General features: G+C 41.7%; 4 protein-coding genes across 14 annotated transcripts in view; 2 read left to right on the forward strand and 2 right to left on the reverse strand.

The window, feature by feature from the left end:
* TSGA10 (testis specific 10) overlaps nucleotides 1-1541 on the reverse strand; it is a 166626-nt gene extending 165085 nt beyond the window's left edge. For 2 of the 3 annotated variants that reach the window (XM_033238984.1, XM_033238976.1), the window contains exon 1: nucleotides 1289-1389. The gene's annotated coding sequence lies outside the window, so the exon portion shown is untranslated. Of the gene's footprint in view, nucleotides 1-1288 lie in introns of all 3 variants that reach the window. The other variant, XM_033238979.1, reaches the window with a different exon arrangement.
* MRPL30 (mitochondrial ribosomal protein L30) overlaps nucleotides 1540-27077 on the forward strand; it is a 40492-nt gene continuing 14954 nt past the window's right edge. For 2 of the 6 annotated variants that reach the window (XM_033238995.1, XM_033238997.1), the window contains exon 1: nucleotides 25114-25213. The gene's annotated coding sequence lies outside the window, so the exon portion shown is untranslated. Of the gene's footprint in view, nucleotides 1651-25091; nucleotides 25214-27077 lie in introns of those variants that run through there. The other 4 variants (XM_033238998.1, XM_033238994.1, XM_033238993.1 and 1 more) reach the window with 4 other exon arrangements.
* On the forward strand, nucleotides 1560-9162 carry LIPT1 (lipoyltransferase 1). 2 transcript variants are annotated; one of them, XM_033238989.1, is made up of 2 exons: nucleotides 1560-1650; nucleotides 7919-9110. In XM_033238989.1, the coding sequence occupies exon 2, from the start codon at nucleotides 7920-7922 to the stop codon at nucleotides 9039-9041; it is 1122 nt and encodes a 373-aa protein (XP_033094880.1). In that variant the 5' UTR covers nucleotides 1560-1650; nucleotide 7919; the 3' UTR covers nucleotides 9042-9110. The 2 variants fall into 2 exon arrangements, with proteins under 2 accessions (XP_033094880.1, XP_033094881.1); XM_033238990.1 differs by lacking the exon at nucleotides 1560-1650 and adding an exon at nucleotides 5023-5062 and having other exon boundaries at nucleotides 7919-9162.
* MITD1 (microtubule interacting and trafficking domain containing 1) lies at nucleotides 15339-25091 on the reverse strand. Of its 3 annotated transcripts, XR_004443921.1 has the most exons (8): nucleotides 24795-24991; nucleotides 20305-20406; nucleotides 19817-19905; nucleotides 17871-18007; nucleotides 17704-17790; nucleotides 16899-17014; nucleotides 15916-15976; nucleotides 15339-15836 (listed from the first exon to the last, which is right to left on the reverse strand). XR_004443921.1 is itself a non-coding variant. In XM_033238991.1 (7 exons), exons 1-7 carry the CDS (start codon nucleotides 24943-24945, stop codon nucleotides 15741-15743), a joined length of 750 nt encoding a protein of 249 aa, XP_033094882.1. In that variant the 5' UTR covers nucleotides 24946-25091; the 3' UTR covers nucleotides 15339-15740. The 3 variants fall into 3 exon arrangements, 2 of the variants coding, with proteins under 2 accessions (XP_033094882.1, XP_033094883.1); XM_033238991.1 differs by lacking the exon at nucleotides 19817-19905 and having other exon boundaries at nucleotides 24795-25091; XM_033238992.1 differs by lacking the exons at nucleotides 17704-17790; nucleotides 19817-19905 and having other exon boundaries at nucleotides 24795-25091.

The raw sequence follows: 27077 nt of genomic DNA on the forward strand, positions 1-27077 counted from the left end.
GCCACTGCACTCCAGCCTGGGCCACAGAGCGAGACTCCGTCTCAAAAAAAAAAAAAAAAAAGAAGTAGGTAAAGTTAAGAATAACCAAGGGACAGCGGTCCTGGAGCAGGGAGGAGGGAATGGGATTCTTTAAAACCTCTTCAGCAAGAAACTAAGGGAAGAAAACCCAAAACTGTACCACCTGATATTTCAGAGAAAGGGAATTTAGAAGGAAGTAATATAAGCAAAGAGCAACAATATTCTGTGACTGTTTTTAATAATAACCAGGAAAATTTCTAGTGCAGTTAACTCTAAACAAAATTCATTCCCACCTGCATAATACAAGATAGACGAACTCAGAGTGACCTTGGTAAAAGATGTAATAATAAAGAAACGAGGTGTCATTTTGTCTTCATTGTAGCTTTATATGAAGCCCTGGTCATTTACCGTATCAGCATCACCAAACTGAACACTGAATGATTCTTACTCCAAGAGGCAAGTCTTAGTGGTTTCTATTTTAACTGAAGGAGAGATTGATTTCTGAGCAAGAGTGAAAAAGGTGACCACCAATTCTTTGGGCTTCTCTCATCAAGAGGTGAAGTCCACTACCCCACGCCTTAACTCTGGGCTGGCTTTGTTGTTGTTGGCCAATAGAATATGGCTGAGGCGCTGCTTCCAAGATTAGGCCTCAATTGAGGTGCCCTAGCAGCCAGGCAGCACCTGCCAGAGCATGAATAAGGTTATCTTGGACCGCCCAGCATAGCCAACCCGTGCTGAATGAAGCCACATGAATATGCCCAGGAGAAACTAGCAGAGGAATCACCTTGCCCACATGTTAGAGATAGAAGCCACTGTTTGAGGCAGTTTGTTACGCAGCAATACTTAGCCGAAACTACTACCTTGCTACCTTGACTACTGGGGTAATTTCCCATCTCGTGGAGCCACAGGGTCTTCTTGCCAACTGCAGTGAGTTGGCAAATGGGAATGATCACTCGCCTCAGTATGTTTTCTGATCCACTCCATCCTGTATTATCATCTCTGTACTGCGAATACCATTTACTCCTTTAAATGCAATGTGTCTTTCAAAACTGACTTGAATTTCCTCACCTTTCGAGTTACCTGCCACTTGGACTCACTTATTTGGAGGAGATACGTAAAGACCAGCGTAACGCCTATGTGCTCAGTAAAAAGTATCTGCTGGTACTCTTTCCTGCCCGTCGTGTGACCTGACTGCTCTGGGCTTCTAGGGGCTCCCCCTAAACTAGCTCCACGAAATGCCCCCTCCAGCCTAGCACATCCGCTCTCCTACCTTCGCCCAGGGGTGGCCGTTATCTCTGTGCTGTCTGTCACGCGGGGAACGCCCATCTGAACTGGGGCCTTATGACTTTCGGTACTTTTATTCGAACGTGGCCTCCGTCCCTGCCTCGAATCTGGTTCCCGCCCTGAAGGACCCTTACTTAGCATCCCTGAGGACTGCCGCGACCCCACGACGCCGCAGGCGGAGAGGCGCAGCGCGATCCCTGCGCGCCCCTCCTGCTCCGCCGCTTCAGGGGCCGGCCCTCAGGGGGCGGGGCAGGGTCGTGCGCAAGGCTTGCCGGTTGCTCGGGGTGGTACGACGCACTTTTCCAGCTCGAGCCCTCGCGAGGCCGTGGGCAAGACCGGAAGCCGCAGGTGGGTGAAGCGGAAGCGCTTCTAACCGGGATATTGCGGGCCGTGGCGCGTGGGCGGCCGTGGTCCCTGGGCGCGCGCGGGGTGTCTGGCGGTGGGCCAGGGCCTGCGGGTCTCCCCCGCCGGTACTGAAGGGTTCTGTGTGCACGCTTTCCCCTCGGCGCTGGGGACGACCTAATTTCGCTGTTAGGAAGGGTCGACCCCGAACACTGGAGGGAGGGTAAATACCGTAAAACATGTTGGAGGCTAGCTGTGTGCACGCCCCCTGGGAGCCAAAAGGGCGAAGTAAAACATGCACACGACCGTAATGAGATTCTGAGTAAGTTGTATATTATCAGAGAGGGGGCAAAATAATAGGGTCTTGGCAAGGTCTTATGAAGAAGCTGCGCCTGCCTAGAAAGATAGATGGGATTGTGCTATTTTCGCTTTCAGTCCAGTGATGGGGAGGCGTGTTTGGCAGTGCAGAGGTAGCGAAGTGTCCAAAGAACATGGAAGATAAGGAAAAACTTTATAAAATTAGTCATTAAAGGGTAAGAGTAGAAAGATTCAAAGTGATTTTTAAGGAACAAAATTTAACCAGACCATCAAAGGCTTGACACTATCCCAACGACTGTGAAATATCCTGAAATACTGTGCATTACTCAGTCGGGGTCTGATCTGCTACTGGAGCATAGAATAAAAAAAGAGGGGCGCACCCGTGCCAGATGAATCCACGCCTCTAGGAGAGAGGGTATCCCGGCTTAAGAGCAGGGGCTCTCCTGAGTTAAGGAAGTGTTTTCCTCAGAGCCCGTTCCGTCAGACATTCAAATCATGTAACTCAGTCCTTTTGTTCTGAGTATGTATTCACCAAGCAAACTTAAGAGTTGGCTTGTCAGTAGTCTTATAGTGAATAATTGGACAGGCTCATCTGAATATCTGATGGCCTATAGTTCTCTTTGTAAATCAATAAGCTGGCAGTCAGGGAGTTTTGGACATCCCTTTGTTTTCACTTTTTTCACTCTGCGTGATTCTTTCTCATCTTTCGGGGTTCAGTTGAAATGTCACATCCTCAGTGAGGTCTCTTTATTGGTTTATGTGTTCAGGTGGTTAGAACAGCTTCTTGCATCTTTTCTCACATGACGCCTTCTTAATGAGGCTTAGCCTATCAACCCTATTTAAAATTGCAACGTAAGTTTTCTCACATACACATTTCCAATCCTCCGTTTCTCAGCTCTGCCTTTTTTTTTTTTTTTTTTTTTAAATAGACCGAATCTCGCTCTGTTGCCCAGCGTGGAGTGCAGTGGCACCATCTCGGCCCACTGCAACCTCCACCTCCCGGGTTCAAGCGATTCTCCTGCCTCAGCCTCCCGATTAGCTGGGATTACAGGCGCCCGCCACCACGCCTTGGTTAATTTTTGTATTTTTGGTAGAGACGGGGTTTCACCATGTTGGCCAGGCTGGTCTCAAACTCCTGACCTCAGGTGATCTGTCCACCTCGGCCTCCCAGAGTGCTGGGATTACAGGTGTGAGTCACCTCACCTGGCCATCTACTTTTTTAAATAGCCCTCCTTATCACCTTTATTCATTTAACTCAGTGATGAATCCCAAGCGCTAAGAACAATGTCTGTCGTGTAATTGCTGCGACCTTTGTTGAATTAATACCTTTGTTGTGTTTCATTCACACTGTATATACAATACCTGGGTGAATAGAGATATTTTGAGCACTATTAAAATACCTTCATTGGCTTAATCAGGAATTGGATCAATTCTGGAACCCTAACAAGATCACATTTTTGACCAAAGTCAATATCTTGAACTATAATATATCAAGGTAAATGCCACTTTGACGTGTCTCGGTTAGGAATCCTTGTTCACTTGAGGGAATACATGTTGTATGATAGGAACAGTAAGCACAGAATAGAGGTGGGAAAGGGGGAACCCTGTCATAACAGTCAGTGTTTCATGTTTGCCAAACATGAATGGCTTATACATACTAACACATTTAATTCTCTCAACCATTTTATGACGTCTGAGGCCACTGAAGCAGCTAGAGGTTAAACCACTTCCCTAAAGTCATTAGTAAGTGGCAGAGCCAGGATTAAAAATTTAAGTCCTTAACTACTTTGCTATCCTTCCACACTCTGCATGTGCAGACAAGAGTAAGAGCCTTAATCTTAGGAAAAGATATTTCACAAGATCTTTGACAATCTCCATACCCACAGACACTATCCAGCTTATTAGTACCCACCACTCCTATCTGTTACTTTCTCCTTTAAGGCTGCCTCCTACCTGAACTCTGGATCCCAATATCATCATTTTCTCAAGGACCTCTCTTCTCCAGTGTTGCCCTGTCTTGACTCTCCTACCAGCAACTAAACATGCTCAGATCTATTGCATCTTAAATCCTCTCCTAACTCCACATTCCTTTCTACCTACTGCCCTAGCTTTTCCACTTCACAACTAGAATACCCTCATTGTATCCACCTTGGGCCTCCTGTTTACTCAGTACATCTGGTTCTTACCAAGATCACTGATAACCTTCTTGATACTGTTTAATAGATCCTTTTCAACCCTTATCTTATTTGCTCAGTCTTTGGCATTTGGCTCTGTTAACCATCTTGTCTCCTTGAAGCTTCCACAGTAGCATATTTAAAATTTTTCTGCCTTTTCTTCTATTCTCAGCTTCCTTTGGGAGCTCTCCCTCCTTCTGTATATCCCTTAAATGTTGCTGCTCTTCAGGCTTATGTCACAGGCCCTTAAATCTTCTCACTGAACCACCTTCCTGTGACCTCAGTTACCATCCATTGAGCTCTGTGCCATTGGCTGCTAGTTCAACACAGTCAAAATGAACCAGTTATCTTAACCCCATACTTCCTGTTCCTATAAAATCTGTCCTAGGAAATTTCACCTCTTTGCCAGGCCAGAAATCAGGGCATAATATTAATAAAATAGTTAACACATATTGTGTACTTTCTTCAGTGCCAGGCGCTTCATATGTATTAGCTCATTAGACTCAACCTGATAATATGAGTCCTGTCGTTATGCACATATTAGATAACAAATCTGAGACACAGAAAAGTAATCTGCCTTAGGTCATTCAACTGATAAAGGATAGAGTTGGGATTTGAATGAGGACAATCTGGTTTGGCTTGTAATCATTATATCATAAAGGACATGATCCTTGGCTTCTCTTTCTCTCACCCTAATTTAACCTATTACCAAGTATTGTACATTCTCCATGCTTAAATCTCTAGGCGGTGTCTCTGAAGTATAAATCCAAAGCCCTCATGCCTGTAATTCCAGCGCTTTGGGAGGGCAAGGCAGGAGGACTGCTTGAGCCCAGGAGTTTGAGACCAGCCTGGACAGCAAAGTGAGACTTCATCTCTACAAAAAAAAAAAAAAAAAAGGCCAGGCCTGGTGGCACATGCTGACTAAGGTGGGAGAATTGCTTGAGCCTAGGAGGTCGGGGCTGCAGTGAGCCGTGATCACACCACTGCACTCCAGCCTAGGCAATAAAGTTCAAGCATTTCACGTGGATTTAAGGTTCTTTATAATCTAATGTCTACTTCTCTTGCCTTGTTATTAACTCCCCATTCTTGTATTCCTAAGAACCAGCCAGTAGAATTAAATTATTTGCATGGGTCCTATCTCCTTTTCCACTAAGCCGTTGCACAGTTAGAATTCTTTTCTTTACCCCTTTTATGTCTCAGCTTCAATGTCACATCCACTAATCAGAGCATTAGAGGGCCCTCTAATGTACTTAACACGTATTACAGCATTTAGGACACTATATTTTAATTATTGCCTTACTTGTTTTTTAGTATCTCCCACTAGATTGTGGAGATACTTGTTTCTTGAAGGCAAGGACCAGTTCACCTTCTTTTTTTTTTTTTTTTAAGACGGAGTCTCGCTCTGTCGCCCAGGCTGGAACACAGTGGCTCGATCTCGGCTCACTGCAAGCTCCGCCTCTCGGGTTCACGCCATTCTCCTGCCTCAGCCTCCAGAGTAGCTGGGACTACAGGTACCTGCCACCATGCCCGGCTAATTTTTTGTATTTTTAGTAGCGACGGGGTTTCACCATGTTAGTCAGGATGGTCTCGATCTCCTGACCTCATGATCTGCCCGCCTCGGCCTGCCAAAGTGCTGGGATTACAGGCGTGAGCCACTGTGCCCGGCCAGTTCACCTTCCTAATGTCACTCATATCCATCCCCTTCTCTCTCTCTCTCTCTCCTACCATACTTTAGGCCCTCATTATCTCTAGTGTGGACAACTTTCTTAGTCCGTTAACTGTTCTCCCTGTCCCTAGTCCATCCTTTATTTAATCTGTACTCAACCCTACACTGGCAGATTTGTACAATGGCTGAGTTAACACTTCCTGCTTAAAACTTCAGTGGATCTTAGCTGCCTTTAAAAAAGTCCAAATATTTTAGTTCATTACATGATTTATCTCTTCTCATTTTCTATCTTCTTATTGCCTTGTACGTAGGAGACACTTCATACATACTTGTTGAATGAATATGGTACTGTATCAAAGTCAGTCTAGCAGAACCAAGAACAAAGAGATTAATCAAAGTAATGCAATCTCGGTTGCGAGGCTTCCTAGGACAGAATAGCCACAGGCTTCAGTGGAACTCGAAGACTAGTACTGTAGCTCTTTCTCCTAGGAGGGAATCCCCAAAACACACCTCAGTATTACATGACTCTTTGTCTTTGCATATGCCTGGAATACGCTCCTCGACCTGGCAAACTATCCGATTTGGTGACTCAGTTCAAGTATTCCTTCCTCTATTAAACCTCGCCACACCTTTCTAGACAGAATGTAAACTGATTCAACTTTTTGTAGGTTAGTTTATAAACTATAACAAGAGTGATGAAAACAGGAAGACTCTTTAATCTAGGAATTGTACTTCTAAAATATTACTTAACTAAAGAATTTGGTTCCAGGTGTGGTGGCCCATGCCTGTAATCCCAGCACTTTGGGAGGCTGAAGTAGGAGAATCACTCAAGCCCAGGAGTTCACTGCAAGCTCCGCCTCCCGGGTTCATGCCATTTTCCTGCCTCAGCCTCCCGAGTAGCTGGGACTACAGACGCCCGCCACCTCGCCCGGCTAGTTTTTTGTATTTTTTAGTAGAGACGGGGTTTCACAGTGTTCGCCAGGATGGTCTCGATCTCCTGACCTCGTGATCCGCCCGTCTCGGCCTCCCAAAGTGCTGGGATTACAGGCTTGAGCCACCGCGCCCGGCCGACACCCTGTCTTAATGGAATATTAAACAGTCATTGAAGCTGATGCAAAATAGGCTTAATGGGCTGGTGCAGTGGCTCACACCTGTAATCCCAGCACTTTGGGAGGCTGAGGTGGGCAGATCACCTGAGGTCAGGAGTTCAAGACCAACATGGCCAACATGGTGAAACCTCATGTCTACTAAAAATACAAAATTTAGCTAGGCGTGGTGGCAGGTGCCTGTTATCCTAGCTGAGGCAGGAGAATCGCTTGAACCCAGGAGGCAGAGGTTGTGGTAAGCCAAGATCACACCATGGCATTCCAGCCTGGGTGACAGGGCGAGACTCCATCTCAAAAAAATGTGGATGGATGGATGGATGGATGGATGGATAGACGGACGGACGGACAGATAGATAGATAGATAGATAGATAGAATGTTGAATGAAATAATAGTGTGGTTACACTTTGGGGGAGGGAAATGTGTGTGCATACACGTGCTTAGAAATAAAATGGATTTACACCAAAATGTTCATTGTGATTAGGACTGTCAATGCTTTTATTTTCCTATTCTTGCTTATCTGTATTTTCTCATTTTTCTCGATGAACATTTGTTACTTGTGAATTCAACATAATTTGACTTTAAGATATATTCTAGGTAATGTGGCTGAGTGCAGTGGGTCATGCCTGTAATCCCAGCACTTTGGGAGGCCAAGGTGGGAGGATCGCTTGAGCCCAGGAGTTTGAGACCAGCCTGGGCAATGTGGTGAAATCCTGTCTCTAAGAGGAAGAAAAAAAAAGATATATTACATAATGTATTTGCAGCAGACTTACTGTTTGAAAACTGTGAAATTATTTCAACTGAAATTATTTGAAATTTGTCTTCATTTATTTCTTTTGAATACTGAGTTATAGCAATGCTAAAGACTAATTGTAAAGCTAAAAGCCAAAAGCAACTGCACTGGATAGTTAGAGATAAGTTTGGATTAAATACCCAATAATTGATAGTTAGAAAATACAATTTAATGTTCCTTTTTTTGATGAATTAATTTGTTTGTCTTCCATTTTTAAAGCATGTTGATCCCATTTTCAATGAAGAATTGCTTCCAGTTACTTTGTAACCGCCAGGTCCCAGCAGCTGGCTTTAAAAAAACGGTAAAAAATGGGCTTATTTTACAGTCAGTTTCCAATGATGTCTATCAAAATCTGGCTGTGGAAGACTGGATCCATGACCATATGAATCTAGAAGGCAAACCAATTCTATTCTTTTGGCGGAATTCTCCCTCTGTTGTAATTGGTAGACATCAAAATCCTTGGCAGGAATGTAACCTGAATCTAATGAGAGAAGAAGGTATAAAACTGGCACGGAGAAGAAGCGGAGGAGGAACAGTCTACCATGATATGGGTAATATCAATTTGACTTTCTTTACAACCAAAAAAAAGTATGATAGAATGGAAAATCTGAAATTAATTTTGAGAGCTCTGAATGCTGTCCAACCCCAGCTAGATGTGCAGGCTACCAAAAGGTTTGACCTTTTACTTGATGGACAGTTTAAAATCTCAGGAACAGCTTCTAAGATTGGCCGGACTACTGCCTATCACCACTGCACTTTGTTATGTAGTAGTGACGGGACGTTCTTGTCTTCTTTGCTAAAGAGCCCTTACCAAGGGATCAGGAGCAATGCCACTGCTAGCATACCTTCCTTAGTGAAAAATCTTTTGGAAAAGGATCCCACTCTGACCTGTGAAGTCCTAATGAATGCTGTCGCTACAGAGTATGCTGCTTATCATCAAATTGATAATCACATTCACCCAATAAACCCAACGGACGAGACACTGTTTCCTGGCATAAATAGCAAAGCCAAAGAACTACAAACGTGGGAGTGGATATACGGCAAAACTCCAAAGTTTAGTATAAATACTTCCTTTCATGTGTTATATGAACAGTCACACTTGGAAATTAAAGTATGCATAGACATAAAGAATGGAAGAATTGAAATTTGTAATATTGAAGTACCTGATCATTGGTTGCCATTAGAAATACGTGACAAATTCAATTCAAGTCTTATTGGCAGTAAGTTTTGCCCAACTGAAACTACCATGCTAACAAATATATTACTTAGAACATGTCCACAAGACCACAAACTACACAGTAAATGGAATATTCTCTGTGAAAAAATTAAGGGAATAATGTGATTCCAAGTAAATGTCTTAAATCAGTTTCAATTAGAAAATAAAATGTCTCATACTTGCACATTGTATGTCCAAAAACTAGTCTCTTTCAGTAACTTAAAAAAAATAAAAAATAAAAAACCTAGTCTCTTTCAGTAACTTCTCCCCATCTGAGATTATTTATCACCTATCCCTATCTGTGTATTTTTTCTGACCTCTAGGATCCTCTTTCTTCTCTTTCTTCCTTCATTGATTTTATTTTATTTCATTTATTTATTTTGAGACAGTCTCACTCTGTCACCCAGGCTGAAGTGCAGTGGCATGATCTTGGCCCACTGCAACCTTTACCTCCTGAGTCCAAGTGGTTCTCATGCCTCAGCCTCCCGAGTAGTGGGACTACAGGCTTGTGACACCACGCCCAACTAATTTTTTCTATTTTTAGTAGAGACAGGGTTTCACTATGTTGGCCAGGCTGGTCTCGAACTCCTGGCCTCAAGTAATCCACCGGCCTCAGCCTCCCAAAGTTCTGGGATTACAAGTGTGAGCCACCATGCTCTGTCTATTCATTGATTTTAATACCTGGCATGTATTTATATTTCAACTGCTGCTGCTGTAACTCTCTTGGGGCTATATGCAATATTGGACACTCTGACCTCAGAGTGAGTTCTCTGTTTTTCTTCCCTCTCGGAGATATAACCCATATTTCTTGTCACCTCTCCTCATATCTCAAACTCTAAAATTCTCCCTTTTAGTTATATGTTCTTATCTTTCTACTCTCCCACTAAAAATCAAGGCTGTTGCACTTTTCTAAGCTCTTAACCCTTCCCTAATCTCTCCTTGCATCATTTCCCTTCTATCCCAGCCTGAAATTTACTTTATGCTGTACTTTCTTACCAGTGTTCTCATTTGCTTCTCTCCTTTGACCTTCTACCATAGCTACTTTTTAATTTTGGTCTAAAGAATTGATTTTCTCTTCTTTTTGGCAGGTGATACTGGGGGGTAAGATCATATAATCATTGAAGATTAGCCCAATTTGATATTTATAATTTTCAACTTACGTATCTTTCTGCTGGTGTCAGATTTAATTCATCTCTGGTTGAGTTCCCCTCATTCTTGAGGGGAATGTTTCCACTCTTCTCAAGCTCAGAATTCCACTACGCTTACCTTGTCACAAACCTTGATTCGTAATTTGGTGAGAGTTGAGACCTTCAGAAATGAGCCCGTCCAGCCCCCATGGCCCCTCTCCTCCCCTCTCCCCTCCCTTTCTCTTTCAAGACAGGGTCTTACCCTTGCCCAGGCTGGAGTGCAGTGGCATGCTCATAGGTCCTGGGCTCAAGTGATCCTCTTGCCTCAGGTTCTGGGGTAGCTGGAACCACAGGTGCTCAACACCATGCCCAGCTCCCTCTTTTTTTTAATGAGTTATTTTCTTTTAATATATCTCAGTAGTTCCAGGCCCCATCCTTTTTTTATTTTTAGGAAGAGCCGGCATGGACACAGGGTTTTGCCGACAACTGATTATCTCAGAGTGGGGGTGGGGTGAGTGATTGTATTTTTCAAGGTGTTCTTGGGACAAACATGACTGGCAGTTTAGCAGGTTTAATGGGCAGGTCCTTTTGTTATTTAAAAGCAATATTAAATACCAAGTAAACACAACTTTGAAGAGATGACTCAAGCATATCGCACTTGTTGCCACATGTGAAAATTATTTTTTGAGAAAGGTTAAAAATCCTGATATGATGTGCTTTGGTGCAGTAATACCATTTGTTTCCCCAGAGAGAGGATATCATCAGGCAAAGGGTGTTAAGGGCTTCGAGTTCCAAACTGGAAATCTGGCCAAGTAACCCCTGAAACCGATGGACTCAAGATATGTTTTGCAGTGGTTTCCCCGGAACGTTCTGAATGTTTGAATATGGGCATGAGCGAGGAGTCAGAATGGCATGTATAGTCTTATTTTTTTGAGACAGAGTCTTATTCTGTCACCTAGGCTGGAGTGCAGAGGTATGATCTCAGTTCACTGCAACCCCTGCCTCCTGGGTTCAAGTGATCCTCCTGCCTCAGCCTCCCAAGTAGTTTTACCACCACGCCTGGCTAATTTTTGTATTTTGAGTGGAGACAGGTTTCACTATGTTGGCCAGGCTGTTCTTGAACTCCTGACCTCAGGTGATCTCCCTGCCTCAGCCTCCCAGAGTCCTGAGATTACAGTTGTGAACCACTGCACCTGCCTTTACTCCTAGATTTCTTATTTGAGATTGGATGGATGGGAGTATACATGGGGAGTATATATGAAAAGTTTGGTTGGGGTATATTATATGTGAAATGTTTGTGTGCTTCTGAGATGTCATTGGCAGTTGAATAAGAACTCCAAGGAGAAGTCTTGGCTTAATTTATAATTTTGAGGGCTAACCACATATAAATAGTACTTTAAGTCATGAGAATGAATAATTTTGGACTTTTATAATTCATCTAAAGTTCAAACTATTAAATATTCAGCATCTGAGTCCCCTTATAGGTTTGGGGACCTCTCCACCTGGTAGGAGGTAGAGGCTACTTCCTTCTGTGGAAACAAAAGTTTACTCTTTCCTGGCCTTCCTTGAAGCACAGGCGTGGGCACATGACTTAAGCTGTGCCAATCAGATGCAACTGCTCCATACTTTGAATTAGACAGTAGTGATGCAGAACATCTGGAATGATGAGAACCCTTCTCTGGAAGTAGCGACGGGGGCCTGAATTTCTGGGGTCATGAAGGCAGTGAGGCTGGCAGTGGTAGTTTCCATGCCAGTGATGTCAGTGATGTAGGCTACTGCATCCAGCCCTTGCATCAGTGTCAGCAGGGGTGTCATCTGATGAGTGCTGGGTAGTGAATCTAGATGTGATGTCAGTGATGTAGGCTACTGCATCCAGCCCTTGCATCAGGGTCAGCAGGGGTGTCATCTGATGAGTGCTGGGTAGTGAATCTAGATGTGATGTCAGTGATGTAGGCTACTGCATCCAGCCCTTGCATCAGGGTCAGCAGGGGTGTCATCTGATGAGTGCTGGGTAGTGAATCTAGATGTGATGTCAGTGATGTAGGCTACTGCATCCAGCCCTTGCATCAGGGTCAGCAGGGGTGTCATCTGATGAGTGCTGGGTAGTGAATCTAGATGTGATTTTTCACTCCAAAACCTCTATGTCTCCGTCTATAGCTTAACTACCTACTATTCTTGTCATAAACCCCTTTTTGCTTGTATCAGGTAGAAGCACTTTTCATTGCTTTTTACTAAGAACACTTACTGTGTAATCAGGGAAAGAGTGTGAATAAAAAAAAAAAGGTTACTACCTATTACCTAGCTTGGGAGAACTTCAGGATTTAAAATATAAGAAGGATGGAGGAAGAAAATACGTTTCATGAAAGTCAACAGTTTCAAGAAGGGAGTAGCCAACTGGGTCAAGTGCTTCTGAAAGGTCACATGATACAAGAGTTTAAAGTGCCCATTGAATATGGTGGTACAGAGATCACTGCTGACCTTAGCAAAAATGGTGTCCGTGGAGTACTTGGGGCGGTAGCCAGACTGAAGTGAGTTAAAGTGAATAGGTGATGAGGAAATAAGAAAAAAAAAAAAAAAAACAGCACTCTTTCAAGAAGTTTTTCATGAAGAACGAAAAAATAGGGTGGCATCTGGCTCGAGATGTGTGTACTAATAGGAACGATGCAGTACAGCAGGAGAGACAGCTCTAAGGCCCAAGTCCTTGTGGAGGCTAAAGGAGGTCAGGTCAAGGTCACTGCCAAAAATCTGGCCATCATCCTTATATATTAGGAATACTGACTCTTTATAATTTATAAATTTGATCTCTCATTTTTTTTAACTTAGTTTATGTTTCCTTTTTACTCAAGTTTTGTATATTTACATGACCAAGTCTTTTGCTCTTAACAGTTCGGGGGCTTTCTGTTATACTCGGTTCATTAAGTGGGGTTTTAAAATAGATGTATATAAATTTTTCATTAATTAGCTCTGTAATACATTTAGAATTATTTCTTTATATGGTGTCAACGTCATTATAGAAAAATTTCTTTATGCGGAGTAAGACAGAGGCCTTAATGTTATTTTTTCCAACCATTTGTTGAGTTCTTTCTCCACTAACTTAAAATGTCACTTTTACTATATATTAAATACTCATTCTTATACGTTCAATTTCTCTCTTTCAAATGTGTTTCTGGACTCTTTTATTCTGTCCCACTGATTTATTTGGCCATGCCTATGCCCATACATTTTTAAGAAAATTATTGTAGCTATGTCTTTATAGCTGGTCAAGCAAGTCTCCTGGTGTTGCTCTTTTGTTATTTAATTTATAAATTAAGTTAGAGAGAAATGACATTAAGTCTTCCCATTCAGGAATACAATCTGTCTTTCTAGTTACCCTAATTTTCTTTTATATCCTTCCATAAAGCTTATAGTTGTTCACATAGTTCTTATGCATTTCCTGATATATTTAAGCTGTACCTGGTAGGCTTCTGGTGCTCTAATTACATCTTGGGATAGAACTCCAAATATCTAGAATGGATAGCATGTCTGTAGACTCTTTTCTTTAAATATCACTATGTCTTAGCCAGGATTTTTACAGAAGTTGGATAAAAGTTAATTGCACAGGGTTGTGGATTGCTAATTCTCCATAGTAACAGATTGATCTGCTTTAGAAATCGGAATTGTTATTTTAACATGAACGTAAAGAGGCCTAACACATGTTCTTACCTTAATTAAGAGCTACTCCATTTCTACGTGGCATCAGGTACCAGGCAAGATAAGCTAAGATACTCTGCAGAAAGGAACTTCGGATCAGGCCAACACTTGTTCAGGTGTTTTCCTGAGACCCTGAACTTCCATATGATAAAGCTTAGCAAATTAGTTTGAGTCTAAAATTTTTCAGATTCAGTGTTATCAGCACCTGAACCTGAAAACATTAAAAAAAAATCAGCTCAAGCCTGTAATCCCAGCACCTTGGGAGGCCGAGACGGGCGGATCACGAGGTCAGGAGATCAAGACCATCCTGGCTAACATGGTGAAACCCCGTCTCTACTAAAAAATACAAAAAACTAGCCGGGCGCAGTGGCGGGTGCCTGTAGTCCCAGCTACTCAGGAGGCTGAGGCAGGAGAATGGCGTCAACCCGGGAGGCGGAGCTTGCAGTGAGCTGAGATCCGGCCACTGCACTCCAGCCTGGGCGACAGAGCGAGACTCCGTCTCAAAAAAAAAAAAAAAATCAGGAACTGTTCTGGAAGCCCTTCCTGGCCTTTTATGCCATCTTGTACCTACCAGCTGTCCCACAAAAGGAAAACATAGTCTCCAAGGCTTGCCCAAGACCACTCTGTCCAACCTTGTTCCCATGTCTCTACCTTTGGTCCTCTACACCATGTAACTCTGTTGAATAGTCCTCAGATGTGACATCTATATGTGCACTCTACAATACTGGACACTGGTACTATAGTTTTCCTCTTACATATGTTAGCTTAGCTGGGGTTTTTTTGTTTGTTTGTTTGTTTTGAGATGGAGTTTTACTCTTGTTGCCCAGGCTGGAGTACAATGGCACAATCTCCGCTCACTGCAGCCTCCGCCTCCAGGGTTCAACCAATTCTCCTGCCTCAGCCTCCCGAGTAGCTGGAATTACACGCATGCGCCACCACGGCCAGCTAATTTTGTATTTTTAGTAAAGACAGGGTTTCTCCATGTTGGTCAGGCTGGTCTCAAACTCCTGACTTAGGGGATCCGCCTGCCTCCACCTCCCAAAGTGCTGAGATTACAGGCGTGAGCCACTGTGCCCAGCCAGCATGTTCTTTGAGCTGTGGACTACTCACTACCTCTAGCATACAACCCCTCTTCCAGCCTGTCTCCATGGAATCTATTCTGTCTCCAGCCACACAACTGGCATCTGGATGAAAACTTACGCAGAACGTTGATTCTAAGCTACAAGGCTTTACAAATGTGCCAGCCAAAGTGAATAAGCTGCAAAATGCATTTGGATAACTGAATGGGTGGATTTGCCTTTATGGAGTTAGGTAATATTGCACAACTGCATGATGGTAAACGTTTACCAAAGACAATTATCTTAATTGTAACAAAATTAACATTTTACTTTCCTGTTTATTAGACCCCAAGCTCATCTGTCTTTTTTTTTTTTTTTCTCTTTTTTGAGACAGTCTGGCTCTGTCACCCAGGCTAGAGTGCAGTGGTGCAATCTCAGCTTACTGCAGCCTCGACCTCCTAAGCTCAAGTGATCCTTTCACCTCAGCCTCCCATGTAGCTAGGACTATAGGCAGGTGCCACCATGCCTGGCTTTTTTTTTTTTTTTGCAGAAACAGGTTGCCCAAGCTCCAAGCTGCGTCTGTCTCTTTAAAGGCACTCTGATCCATGGTGTCTTTCCCGCCTGGACTCAAAACTCCCACAGGCAAAATTCAGATCTAATTCATCTTCCTAACAGATGCTCATTATTTGTTGACATGCTCCCACAGCCAAGTAACAGAAAAGCAGGTAAAATGTTTAAATTAGCTGTATTACTTGAAAGAAACATGGTAAATCTACTGAGTAATACAGTTACAAAAATATTTAGGATTGTTCCCACAACCGAATGATGGATCCATAAATTAGTAGAAATATAAAAGTTTGTTGTTAAATTCATACATTATAAAAGTGATCTTTTAAAAAAAATCCAATATTCACATAAAATAGACATAATACAAATGAGGCTACTGCCCATCATATATTTTTTGTATGTTTCTTATGAAAAATGTCCACTGTTGTTTCATGACATGGTCTTAAATCAAAATCACAATATCCAAGGGAAAAACGACTCTAAGAAGAGAAGAAAAGAGTATCATTAAAAATGACACAAAAACAGTGCTACACATATACTCATGAGATTATATCCTACCTGTGGTTTCTTAAAATAATCAAGTCCCCTTCCAATCTTAATCATCCATCCATTGTTGAACCTGTTGAAATTAGTATATAGTATTATATTCAAGACATTAAAGTCAAACTATTAATAGAGCTGTAGTGTATTAAGTGTCAGCAAAATTTCCCCCTAACAAAGCAAACCACTTCCTCCAGTGGCTTGAGTTGAATCAAACCTGGGGTTCGTTATGAGCTGTGCCCACAGTGAAAACAGTCATAGACACAATCAATTGATTTGATTATCTGATAGTTTAACCTTGAATTTCAGCTTGTTCATCAAACTTTTTCGTGTTCTGCTAACAAGTGGTGGCAAAGTGTATTCAGGGCAACTGGTGGTGTTTCAAGAGTTCCCCTACCTAGAGATGGGGAATATGCAGGAGGAGCCCTGGGCCCTGACCTCTGCTTCAACTACAGCAGCTGCATTTTCATGTTTTGCATATTTCGTTTGTGATTAAGTTTTTATTAAAACTGAGTGCCCTTGCTATAAACATATAACCACTGTGCTAAACAAAAGGAAGATATCACTGAAATAACCGCATATTCTGTTTTCTTATAGACGCAGCAAATTGTCATGCCTACTAGAATATTTAATAACCCATAAGAAGTAAAGCCACAATAAGTAAATATTCAGTTCACTAGAAAATAAATTATCCTAATAACATAACACTATATATACAGTTGAGTAGACAGAAAAGTATTCTCTTTTTCTCTATGACACAGAATATGTAAATATTACTCCATTAGGAAATATTAAACTCACACAAAAGCACTTGGCTTACTTTGTCCAAAAGTAAGCCAAGTGTTTTTTTTCTTCTCAAAAGTGAAAAATGACTACATGGAGGTTTTTTTGAATTTTAAATATTTATAATAAATATTAAATATATGCAATTATATAAAATTTTTAAAATTTTTTAAGTATATATCGACTGCATAAAAATTAAAACATTATTGTAGACGAACCTAATTTCTCGGTCATGTATTGAAGAAGAGTACTGCACTTCCAACAGCACTCCATGACTCCTGAGTGACTCTTCTATTTCTTGCAGGCCCCTACTTTGCTGCACTTGCTCAGTGCCCTGTTAATTGCAAAAATACAATTATCTGCCTCAGTTATTATTGTTATCTTAAACTATCCCTAAGCTACACAATCTGTATCATAGGTGGATTAAGATGGAAATGTTCTATACTCGTGTCAATGTCTACTATCTCAAGCAACTAAACAATGGAGGTAGTTTAAAGAGCAATTGTTTTTATCAACATAATTTTCTTTTCTAATGTGAACATAACTCCATCCTGTCTCCTTAAATGTAGTTTGGAATAGTTTTAGTCATCCAGGTGGAGCTGACTTCTTCTGAAATCAATCGTAGAAGTCATAATTATTTAGAAGCGTTCCTATTTTAAGTCAAAATCAAGATAGAGATGCCCACTACCACATCATGCTACCAACCCCCAGATACAATAATTGGTAAAGCAACAAAATTTTCCATAGTGCAGACAGTGTGATTGCCTCCTAGAATATCCAAGAGACTAAACTAAAAACTATTTGAATAAGCGCATTTAGCAAAGTGGCCAAATACAAAATCAGCATCCTAATATCAGTAACATTTTTTCATGACATGCTATGCATTCTGTTAGATAATAAGTTAATTCCCAAGGAAATAAATCTAGCTGAAGCACTGCATCTGTGTTTTCCTTGACGGGACTACATCTTGTAACTGAATAAAGTTAATAAATTAAGAAAGAGTAAGTGCTTTCAGGTACCTACTTCATCCAGAGAGGTGAGAAGGTGAATAGTTTTTACTTTACATGGTCTCTTAATAAGCATCTCACAAAATCGAAGAAAGTTATACAGCTAAAAGACATTAGAATGGATTATTACTAACTTAGTGCATTGAATATAGTATTTCATTATATTTTAGTACGTTCACATACCTGATGAGTATGTCTAATATAAGGATCTTCTATCCAAACTTCTGTAACTGTCTCATTAAGATATTCGCGAAAAAGTGACTCATAACTGAAACCTGTTGCATTCTCTTCTATTTTAATTTGCTTGTGATATTTTCCATCTATAAAACACAGGCTTCAAGAGTAAAACCAGTGACCATTTTTTTTAAACATTTTATATTTTATATATAGTGATTAATCTGCATCAGATACACATTAATTTTTTTCACGTATTCATTCAGCAAATACTTACTGAATGCCTACTAAATATCATACACATTGCAGGATGTTACGCACACAAACGTATTTGAGGCAAACCATTACATTAGTGATTTCTGCCTTCACAGAGGCTAGGCAAGGGGGAAAATCCAGAGGTTTCCTGGAACAGGTCCTTGAGCCGGATCCTATAGACCAGGCAGTTTGTTGAAGGGAGTAGTGTATGTATAAAGGTATCCAATAACTTCCTGTCACCATAGGTAGCACCACATACTATAACTCAGTGGCTCTCTGGTCCTTCTCTTCAGACTTGTCTTTTTATGTCTTGTAATCTAATAACTAAAGTGAGTATTAAACATGAATGCAGGGCAGGGCGCGGTGGCTCACGCCTGTAATCCCAGCATTTTGGGAAGCCGAGGTAGGTAGATCATTTGAGGTCAGGAGTTCGAGACCAGCCTGGCCAACATGGTGAAACCCCGCTTCTACTAAAAATATAAAAAGTAGCCAGCCATGATGTCAGGCGCCTGTAATCCCAACTACTTGGGAGGCTGAGGCAGGAGAATCACTTGAACACAGGAGGTGGAGGTTACAGTGAGCTGAGATCACACCACTGCACTCCAGCCTAGGCAACAGAGCAAGACTCTGCCTGAAAAAAAAAGAAAAAAGAAAAAACATGAATACAGTATAATATGGAGTTCGAAGTCTTTCTTGGCACGTGTAGAGTTTTAAACAGAAATTTACAGTACTTCTTAATAACCCAAGCTAAAGACTGGGATGTCACAGGATCAATAAGATAGATCTACTGCTTTTGTTAATTCAAAATGAACATTGAAAAGTTATCAGAAACCTTTAAGGTTTTAAAAAAATACAACCCCTGGCTGGGCGCAGTGGCTCACACTTGTAAACTCAGCACTTTAGGAGGCCGAGGTGGGAGGATCACCTGAGGTCAGGAGTTAGAGACCAGCCTGACCAATATGGCAAAACCTCGATTCTACTAAAAATACAAAAATGAGCCAGGCATGGTGGCGGGTGCCTGTAGTCTCAGCTACTCAGGAGGCTGAGACAGGAGAATTGCTTGAACCCAGGAGGCAGAGGTTGCAATGAGCCAAGGTCGTGCCACTGCACTCCAGCCTGGGCGACAGAGCGAGACTCCGTCTCAGAAAAAAAAAAAGACCCCTAATGCTAGTCCCTAAATTATACGTTATATGGTAGCCCCTAAATTATACTTTACACTTTGTTTAAAAATCAGTAGTTTGGATTCTGTTCCAAATATTTCCACAGAGATAATGTTGGCAACTATGTCTTGTTTTTTAAGCCAAGATAGCCACAGAGAGGTTAATTTAATGCCATGTACTCAACACCACAATGCTGAAGGTGCTATATTTCATCAACGTTTTGGAGTAAAATTTCATTCTAAATTTCAAATTGGGGTGAAGGAAACACAATTTTATTCGTACTGAACAAAGGAGCTCAGTGGGGGATCCCCAGGGTATGTACTGGTACAGAATAGCAGGAAGAGATGGGGAAAGGGGTGTAGAAAGTACAGAGAGGAAGCCTGGGGCCTGGGGGCACTGGCTTTTCAGGGCAGCAGTACCTTTGGCTATAGAAAGCAGCAAGTATGCACTCAGGTAAGGGTGGATATGGCCATTTACAGACATTTGTAAACTGGATGCTTAGGAGCAGGGAACTCATAATCAATAGGGAACAATACCTACCTGACCTCTAATCATTAGGAATGCTTAACTCCTGAGGTGTTTTGATTCACAACAAAATCTGAGGGAAATCCCAGGAGTTTCTTTAGCTTCTTTCATGATTTTGGTCATTTCATAAAGGGAAATATAAATAAAATACACAATTTACATTCAGTATTCCTCTGTAGTATTTCTTAACATAGGGTCCACACATAAGCTTCATAGGGATTTGTGAACCCCTTAAAAATGGCATGTAACGTTCTCCAGTACGTATAGCTTTCATCGGATGTTCAAAGGTCAAAGGGATGTCTGACATTCCCACCCCCAACTAAAAAAAAAAAAACAATTAAGAACAACTCCTATATGGGAGTGGAAACGCAGATTAAATTCTGTAAGCTCCCAGGGACAACTGGTCCAGACCACACAGAGCTCCAAAGGGCAGGAGACAGAGACACTGGGTGAATGGACGATCTAGTCGTTTATGGATATGTTTTCTAAAACAGCCTCTTTACCTTCTTTTTCTTGCTCCAAGTACTTCTTTATGTTTTCCGCTCTGTCCATGTATTTGGAAATTTTTTCTCTGAGATTACATCTCTTAGTATTATCTTTGGTACCTACAAATTTAAAAATATATATCTTAGAAAGTATCAAAACAATTTTTCTATTTAATTTGGGCATTGTTTTCAGTTTCTCAAGTTTTCTACAAATATCCTATCCTTTAGTATGATTTGCCTCAGTCCTCAAATACACACGATAAGCTCAGATTTGGCTTGAACATCCAAGACCTTCATATTTACACGAAGCATGTGATGCAGCTTGGTTTGGGAGTGGGAACGCTTGACACTATGTCTCATCTCTGGGACACCAAATCTGGTGGGATGAAAGGTGGCTCATTACATGTCAAACTCATGTCTGAGCACTATTTTATCCTCATTACCCACAAGTTTGAAGTTTTTGCATAATTAAAAGATAGCAAAAAAAAAATTTATCTTCCACAAAACCAGCTACTCTTCCAGACCTCCCCATTATATAATGCACATTTTTCCAGCTACCACAAAAATGTTATTTTTGAATATACATGATCATAAAGTTTTACTCCAAGCACCCATTCTCCCAAATCAGTCAACAAATCACTTCTTGTTCCTTCCCTTCTTTCCTTTCAACATCGCTTATATTTTCCATAATAATTTCATTTTTTGTTTATTTTGAGAAGGAGCCTCGTTCTGTCACCCAGGCTGCAGTGCAGTGGCACGACCTCGGCTGTCTGCAGCCTCCACCTCCCGGTTCAAGCAATTCTCTTAGCCTCCTAAGTAGCTGGGACTACAAGCACCCACCACCATGCCTGTCTAGTTTTTGTGTTTTTAGTAGAGATGGGGTTTCACCATGTTTTGGTCAGCCTGGTTCCTGACCTCAGGTGATCCGCCCGCCTCGGCCTCCTAAAGTGCTGGGATTACAGGCGTGAGCCACAGTGCCCAGCTAATAATTTCATTTTAATCTCTCATTTTAAAAAACATTTTGAGTTAATTTTATATTTACAGAAAAGTTGCAGAAATGGTACAGATACCTCCTTCACCTGGATTCTCCTAATGTTAACATATTACAAGCCATACTACAAATATTAGAGCTAGGAAATTAACGCTGAAACAATCCTATGAACTCATCTACAAACCTTATTTGAATTTCACCAATTTTTCCACTAATGAAAGTGTTTTCTGGTCTAGATCCCATATTGCATTTAGTTATGTGTCCTTAGTCTCCTCCAATCTGTGTTCCTTAATCTTTCTCTGCCTTCTATGACCTGGACATTTAGGAATAATATTGGTCAGTTCTTTTTGCAGAATGTCTCTTGTTTTGGATGGTCTGATGTTTTCTCATGATTAGACTTGGTTTATGCATTTTTTGGCAAGAAAATCACAGGTGATGTACCTCGCTCAGTGGGTACGTGATGTTTATGTGTCTTACTACTGGTGATATTAACTTTGACCACTTGGTAAAGGTAATGATCAAATCAGGGTAATTAGCATATGTGTCATCTCAAATATTTAGTTTCTTTGTGGTAAGAACCTTGAAAATCCTTCATTCTAGCTATGTTGAAACATACAACACATTATTAACTATAGTCACCCTATTGTGTAATAAGACACCGGAATTTATTCCTCTTATTTAACTGTATTTTTTTTTTTTTTAAGAGAGACAGGGTTTCACCATGTTGGCCAGGCTGGTCTCGAACTCCTGACCTCAAGTGATCTGCCCACCTCGGCCTCCCAAAGTACTGGGATTACAAGCATGAGCCACTGTGCCTGGCATCTAACTGTAGTTTTGTACCCTTTGACCAACCTCTCCCCATTCCTCCTACCCCCTGCCCTTCCCAGCTTCTGGTAACCACTATTCTACTCTCTACTTCTCTATCAACTTTTTCAGATTCCACATATGAGTGAGATCATGTGGTATTTGTCTTTCTGTGTCTGGCTAATTTCACTTAACAATTTCCTACAAGTTTGTCCATGTCACAAATGACAGGATTTCAATTTTTATGGCTGAACAGTACTATATATATGTACCACATTTTCTTTATCTATTCATCTGCTGATAGACACTTGGATTGATTCCCTATCTTGGCTATTATGAATAGTGCTACAGTAAGCATGGGAGTACAAATACCTCTTCAATGTCATGATTTCATTTCCTTTGGATATATACCCAGTAATGGGATTGATGGATCATATGGTAGTTCTCTTTTTAATTTTTTGAGGAATCTCCATACTGTTTTCTATAATGGCTATACTCACCTCTTATTTTGATTCCAGCAGGAGCTCCTTAATTGGTCTGCTTAACTTCAGTCTCTACAGGTTAATATCTACTTTACATCCTTGCCATATTCAGTCCTTTATTCAAGAAATATTTATTGAGAACTAACGACATGCCAGGCACTGTTCTAAGTGCTGTGGATACAGCAGTTAATACAACAGACACAATTCTCCTCTATTGTTCAAGCAGGAAGAAAGAGAACAATAAAAATAAGTTGGTAAAACATGTATATTAGACTGAGATAAGTGCTATCAAATAAAATAATGGAGGACAGGGAGTACGGGGATGGGGTTATAATTTTACACTGGAGGTCTGGGAAAGCCTCACAAAGAAGGTGATATTTGTGTAAAGGCCTGGAATAGGAGAGAGTGTGCCATGCAAATAAGTATCTGTGAGAAAAGAGCACATTCCTGAAAGAGACAAGCGCTGAAATGCAACTCCAATTATGTTACTCCTTTGTAAAAACCTTAAATGGTTTCTCCTTGCCTGTGGAATGAGTTAAAATCTCCTGGTAGTCAAGGCATTCACAATGTGATCGAAGCCCCTATCGACCTTTAAACTTTACTTCTCACTCTTCCTCTTCAGACACGTGCTCAACCAAACTACTTATTTGGCAAGACAGCACAGGAATTTGAAGACTCTTAGATGAATTTCTGACTTCTGAAATTTTTTCCTCCAAAGCCCCAGTCAAACTCCACCTCTACCTTTCCACCCTCCCATGACCTTTAACTGTTGAAATCCTCATTGTGCCTATCTATAGATATCTCTCTCCTGGCACTTATTGCCTTTATTAGCGCTATTTGCATTTTGGTCTTAACCCATCTATGTCATGTTACATGTAACCTCTACTGGATCAATGAAGCACACTAGAGAAGAACTGTGATTCTCCTGCTTCAGATTCCTGGTGCAGCCAAAACTTGAGCAGTGTTCCGCCTGACCAACACAGTACACCATCTCTCTTCTGGGATTCAGTATACACAGGCCTTGGGCTCTGACTTTGACTCTACCACCTCCTAGTGGCAGAACTTGAAAGCGAACAATATTTTTTATGCTGTAAAGCGAGAACACCATCAACTCCTACTTGATAAGGCAATTGGTACGGATGAAACGGGATCATACTTTTAATGTTCTCTGCGATGCCTGGCACTCAGCACTGAAACGTGATAGCTACCCCTACTGCTGTTGCCACTGTCATCATTATCATCAGATAATGCCCCAGGCAAGGTAGAGTTTATAGTTTTGACCAAAGCACCAAACTATGAAGGGCTTCCCTCTGCTGCCTCAAAGCTTCAGTAACACTTTAATTATAAGAAGGTTAAACTAGAAAGCACAGAGGGAGCTTAGTCCAGACTGGGAGTGTCAATAGGTTGGGGAGCAGGAGTTGATCTTATCAATTTAATACATAAATATTGAGTGTCTGCTGTGAGCCAGGGTTGTGCTGGGTGTTAAGGAATATTTGGGTATTTCTCAACATTGAATAACTAAGTAATAGGAAAAGTCTCACTGTCCCCTCCACAGCCCTGGGCATTTCTCACACCGAACTTCATCCGTTTAAGAAAAACTTTTCTTCTTCTGCCGCTACATAATTTTACTTTGGCTTGCTTTAAATGCAGATATTTAAACAGAAAATTAAAAACAATCGTATAATAAACACCCTTATTACCCATCACCTAGATTTTTAAAATTAGCATTTTTGCTCAAATAGAGCTTCGATTTTAAAAAAATTTTTGCTTAAGGAAAATTAACTAAAGACGTCATAGCATCTCTTTCTAAAACACTTTGGTCTGCATCCCTAAAAATTTAGGATAGTTTTCGGGAAAAAAAATCATATTGCCTAAGAAAATAATTTTAATGTCACCCAATCTATATTCAAACTTTTCTAATAGATCCAAAAATGTCTTTCAAAGTTCGTACAAACCCAGGTCCTATCAAAGCTTATATATTACACTGGGTTCTATCTCTTAAGTCTTTTAAAATCTAGACTAGTAGCCTCCCCACCTTTTCTAGATGACATCAATCTACTAAAGGTCTAAAGGAAAGCGGCCCAGTTGTCCTATAGAATATCCCACCTTCTGTATTTAACTGCTGCTTCGTGGTGCGGAAGAATCGTTTATTAACTCATTCACTTCACCCCAGACACAGCAGGAACCAGCCCCTTTTCCTCAGGTCCTCCCCGCCTTGCCTCATTGCTCACCTTTCAGAACCTGCAGGAGCAGATCAATCCCCTCTTGGTAACACACCAGAGCCTGCGGATACCGCGACTCCGAATCTAGTTCTACCGCCCGCTTGAGCACAGTGGCTGCAGCTGTGCTGTGAGGATCCTGCCCCAGCCCGGACTTCGCCATTATTCCGGGAATTCTCCTCCACCTCAACCCAGGCTGAAGTTAAGCGGGTCTGCCGCGCTTCCGGGAAGTGGTCATGTGACACCCAGGCGCCTGCGCTCTCTTTCTAGGGACTTGCCTGAGGGGGAGGGATTTCGTCGGAACAAAAATGCCCTAGTGTGCAGGTCGCACTCACTGCGACGGCAGGCTTTGAGTGTAGCACTTGGTAGCTCTTCCTCTGTTCTGCTTCCCTTCGGTGGAAAAGTTCAGGCTGAACGTTTAGCGGGTGCTGGTGAGTGGGGAATTAGTGGCCGAGAGTGCGGCATTCTTCGCAAGGTGTATCCGGGAGCCCTCTGCAGATCCTAATTGATTTTCCCCATTGCGTTCTGAGTTGGCAGGTTACGGCAACCTAAATGGGTCTGCGCCAGATCCCGTCACATTGGCTCCCTTAAGGCCATTGGCCTGCAGGATCCCCCCGTTTCCCAATTCGCGGGATCCAGGGCCACGCGGCTTTTTGGGCCCAGACTCGGGAGCTCAAGGACGGAGCCGCCGAGGCTGGACAGCTTGGGAAAGGGAACCCAAGCAGCATTTTCTGTGCTTTATTGATAATTTAGGGTTGCCATTGGGGATGAGGGTTGCTTTTTTTTTTTTTTGTAATGAAGATAGAAAATTGTCTTTATTTTTGTATTGCTTCATTTTGTAATGCAAACATCCCAGAGTTGGCAGTTAGAATATTTGCCATTGTATTAAAATTGTGATTTGTTACCATTTTGATCGAGTCTTACCAAAAGCTGTTTGTTCTGCCCTTTTGCCAGGAGGCAGTAATGAGGGCTGCCTACTGCTTGTTAGGCACTAGGAGTGCAGAGAAGAGACACGCTTCCAGCCTTCAGAGATCTCTGGTATCTCTGCAAGAGTGATTCTATGTTTTACATTTCAGAAGTGTTTTTCTCCCTTTAATAATTATATACATTGACGGTTTAGAAAAAGAAATCGCTTTTTACCGTTCCTGTTGCATGCATGGTCATTGTAAAAAGACAAAAGAACTATCGGTCGGTGTGGGGGAGGAAAAACACCTTTCTTCATACCCCCAGGTGTATATTAATGCTTTTCTGACAACCTTCCAGAATTTTTCTGTAAATAGACACGTTCACATTTAAAAAAATAGAAATGGGATCATACTTCTGTGATGCCTGGTATTTTCCTGTTTTACAGTAGGAGACAGTAACTTGTACTTTATTAAAACGTATTCCTTGCCAGGCGAGGTGGCTCATGCCTGTAATCTCAGCACTTCTGGAGGCCGAGGCGGGAGGACCGAGATCAGGAGATCGAGACCATCCTGGCTAACACAGTGAAACCCCGTCTCTACTAAAAATACAAAAAATTAGCCGGGCGTGGTGGCGGGGGCCTGTAGTCCCAGCTACTGGGGAGGCTGAGGCAGGAGAATGGCATGAACCCGGGAGGCGGAGCTTGCAGTGAGCCGAGATGGCGCCACTGCACTCCAGCCTGGGCTACAGAGCGAGACTCCGTCTCAAAAAAATAAAATAAAATAAACGTATTCCTTGAGTCAAACGTGGTGACACCTAGCTCCAATTACTGGGAAAATTGAGGATTCCTTGAGTCTGAGTTCAATACCAGGAACTTAGCGAGACTCTAAAATTTGCAACTTTTGACTATCACACCTTCAGTAGTCTGTAAATATTTAAATTTCAGTTATTCTGCAAAAAAAAATATTATGTGCCTGCTGTAGGGCAGATACCACTTTACATAGATGCTTGGGATACTTCTGTGAATATAACAGACCCAAAACAACAAAATCTAAAAACGCCTTTCCTATGGAATTAGCATGGTATTGAATAGACATGCACCAAACAACAAACCTAACAGATCATTAAGTTACGTTAGAAGATACGCACGATAGAAAGAAAAGAGAGGAATTGGAAGTGTTGACAGTTGAGGTATGGGTGAAAATGTCAAATGATGTAATCTGGGTAGACCTCATTGAAAAGGTGAGATTTGAGCGAAAAATTGAAAAAGGTAAGGAAATTAGCCATGTAAGTATCAGAATCATTCCAGGAGAGGGAGTAGTCAAAGGGAGCATGCCTGCTTGACTAGTTCTAGATCAAACAAGGGGGCAGCATGTCTAGTGGGTAGAGCAA

The sequence above is a fragment of the Trachypithecus francoisi genome, unplaced genomic scaffold (genome assembly GCF_009764315.1).
Source record: "Trachypithecus francoisi isolate TF-2019V2 unplaced genomic scaffold, Tfra_2.0 Lachesis_group17, whole genome shotgun sequence".
Lineage (NCBI taxonomy): Eukaryota > Metazoa > Chordata > Mammalia > Primates > Cercopithecidae > Trachypithecus > Trachypithecus francoisi.

Excerpts from the sequence above, each read along its gene's own strand:
- LIPT1 (XM_033238989.1), top strand. The coding sequence starts at position 7,920 with ATGTTGATCCCATTTTCAATGAAGAATTGCTTCCAGTTACTTTGTAAC.
- MITD1 (XM_033238991.1), bottom strand. The coding sequence starts at position 24,945 with ATGGCGAAGTCCGGGCTGGGGCAGGATCCTCACAGCACAGCTGCAGCC. Across the intron at positions 17,015-17,703 it reads TTCTCACCTCTCTGGATGAA|GGCACTGAGCAAGTGCAGCA; the intron begins GTAGGTACCTGA and ends TGCAATTAACAG. Across the intron at positions 15,837-15,915 it reads ATTATTTTAAGAAACCACAG|AGTCGTTTTTCCCTTGGATA; the intron begins GTAGGATATAAT and ends TTCTCTTCTTAG.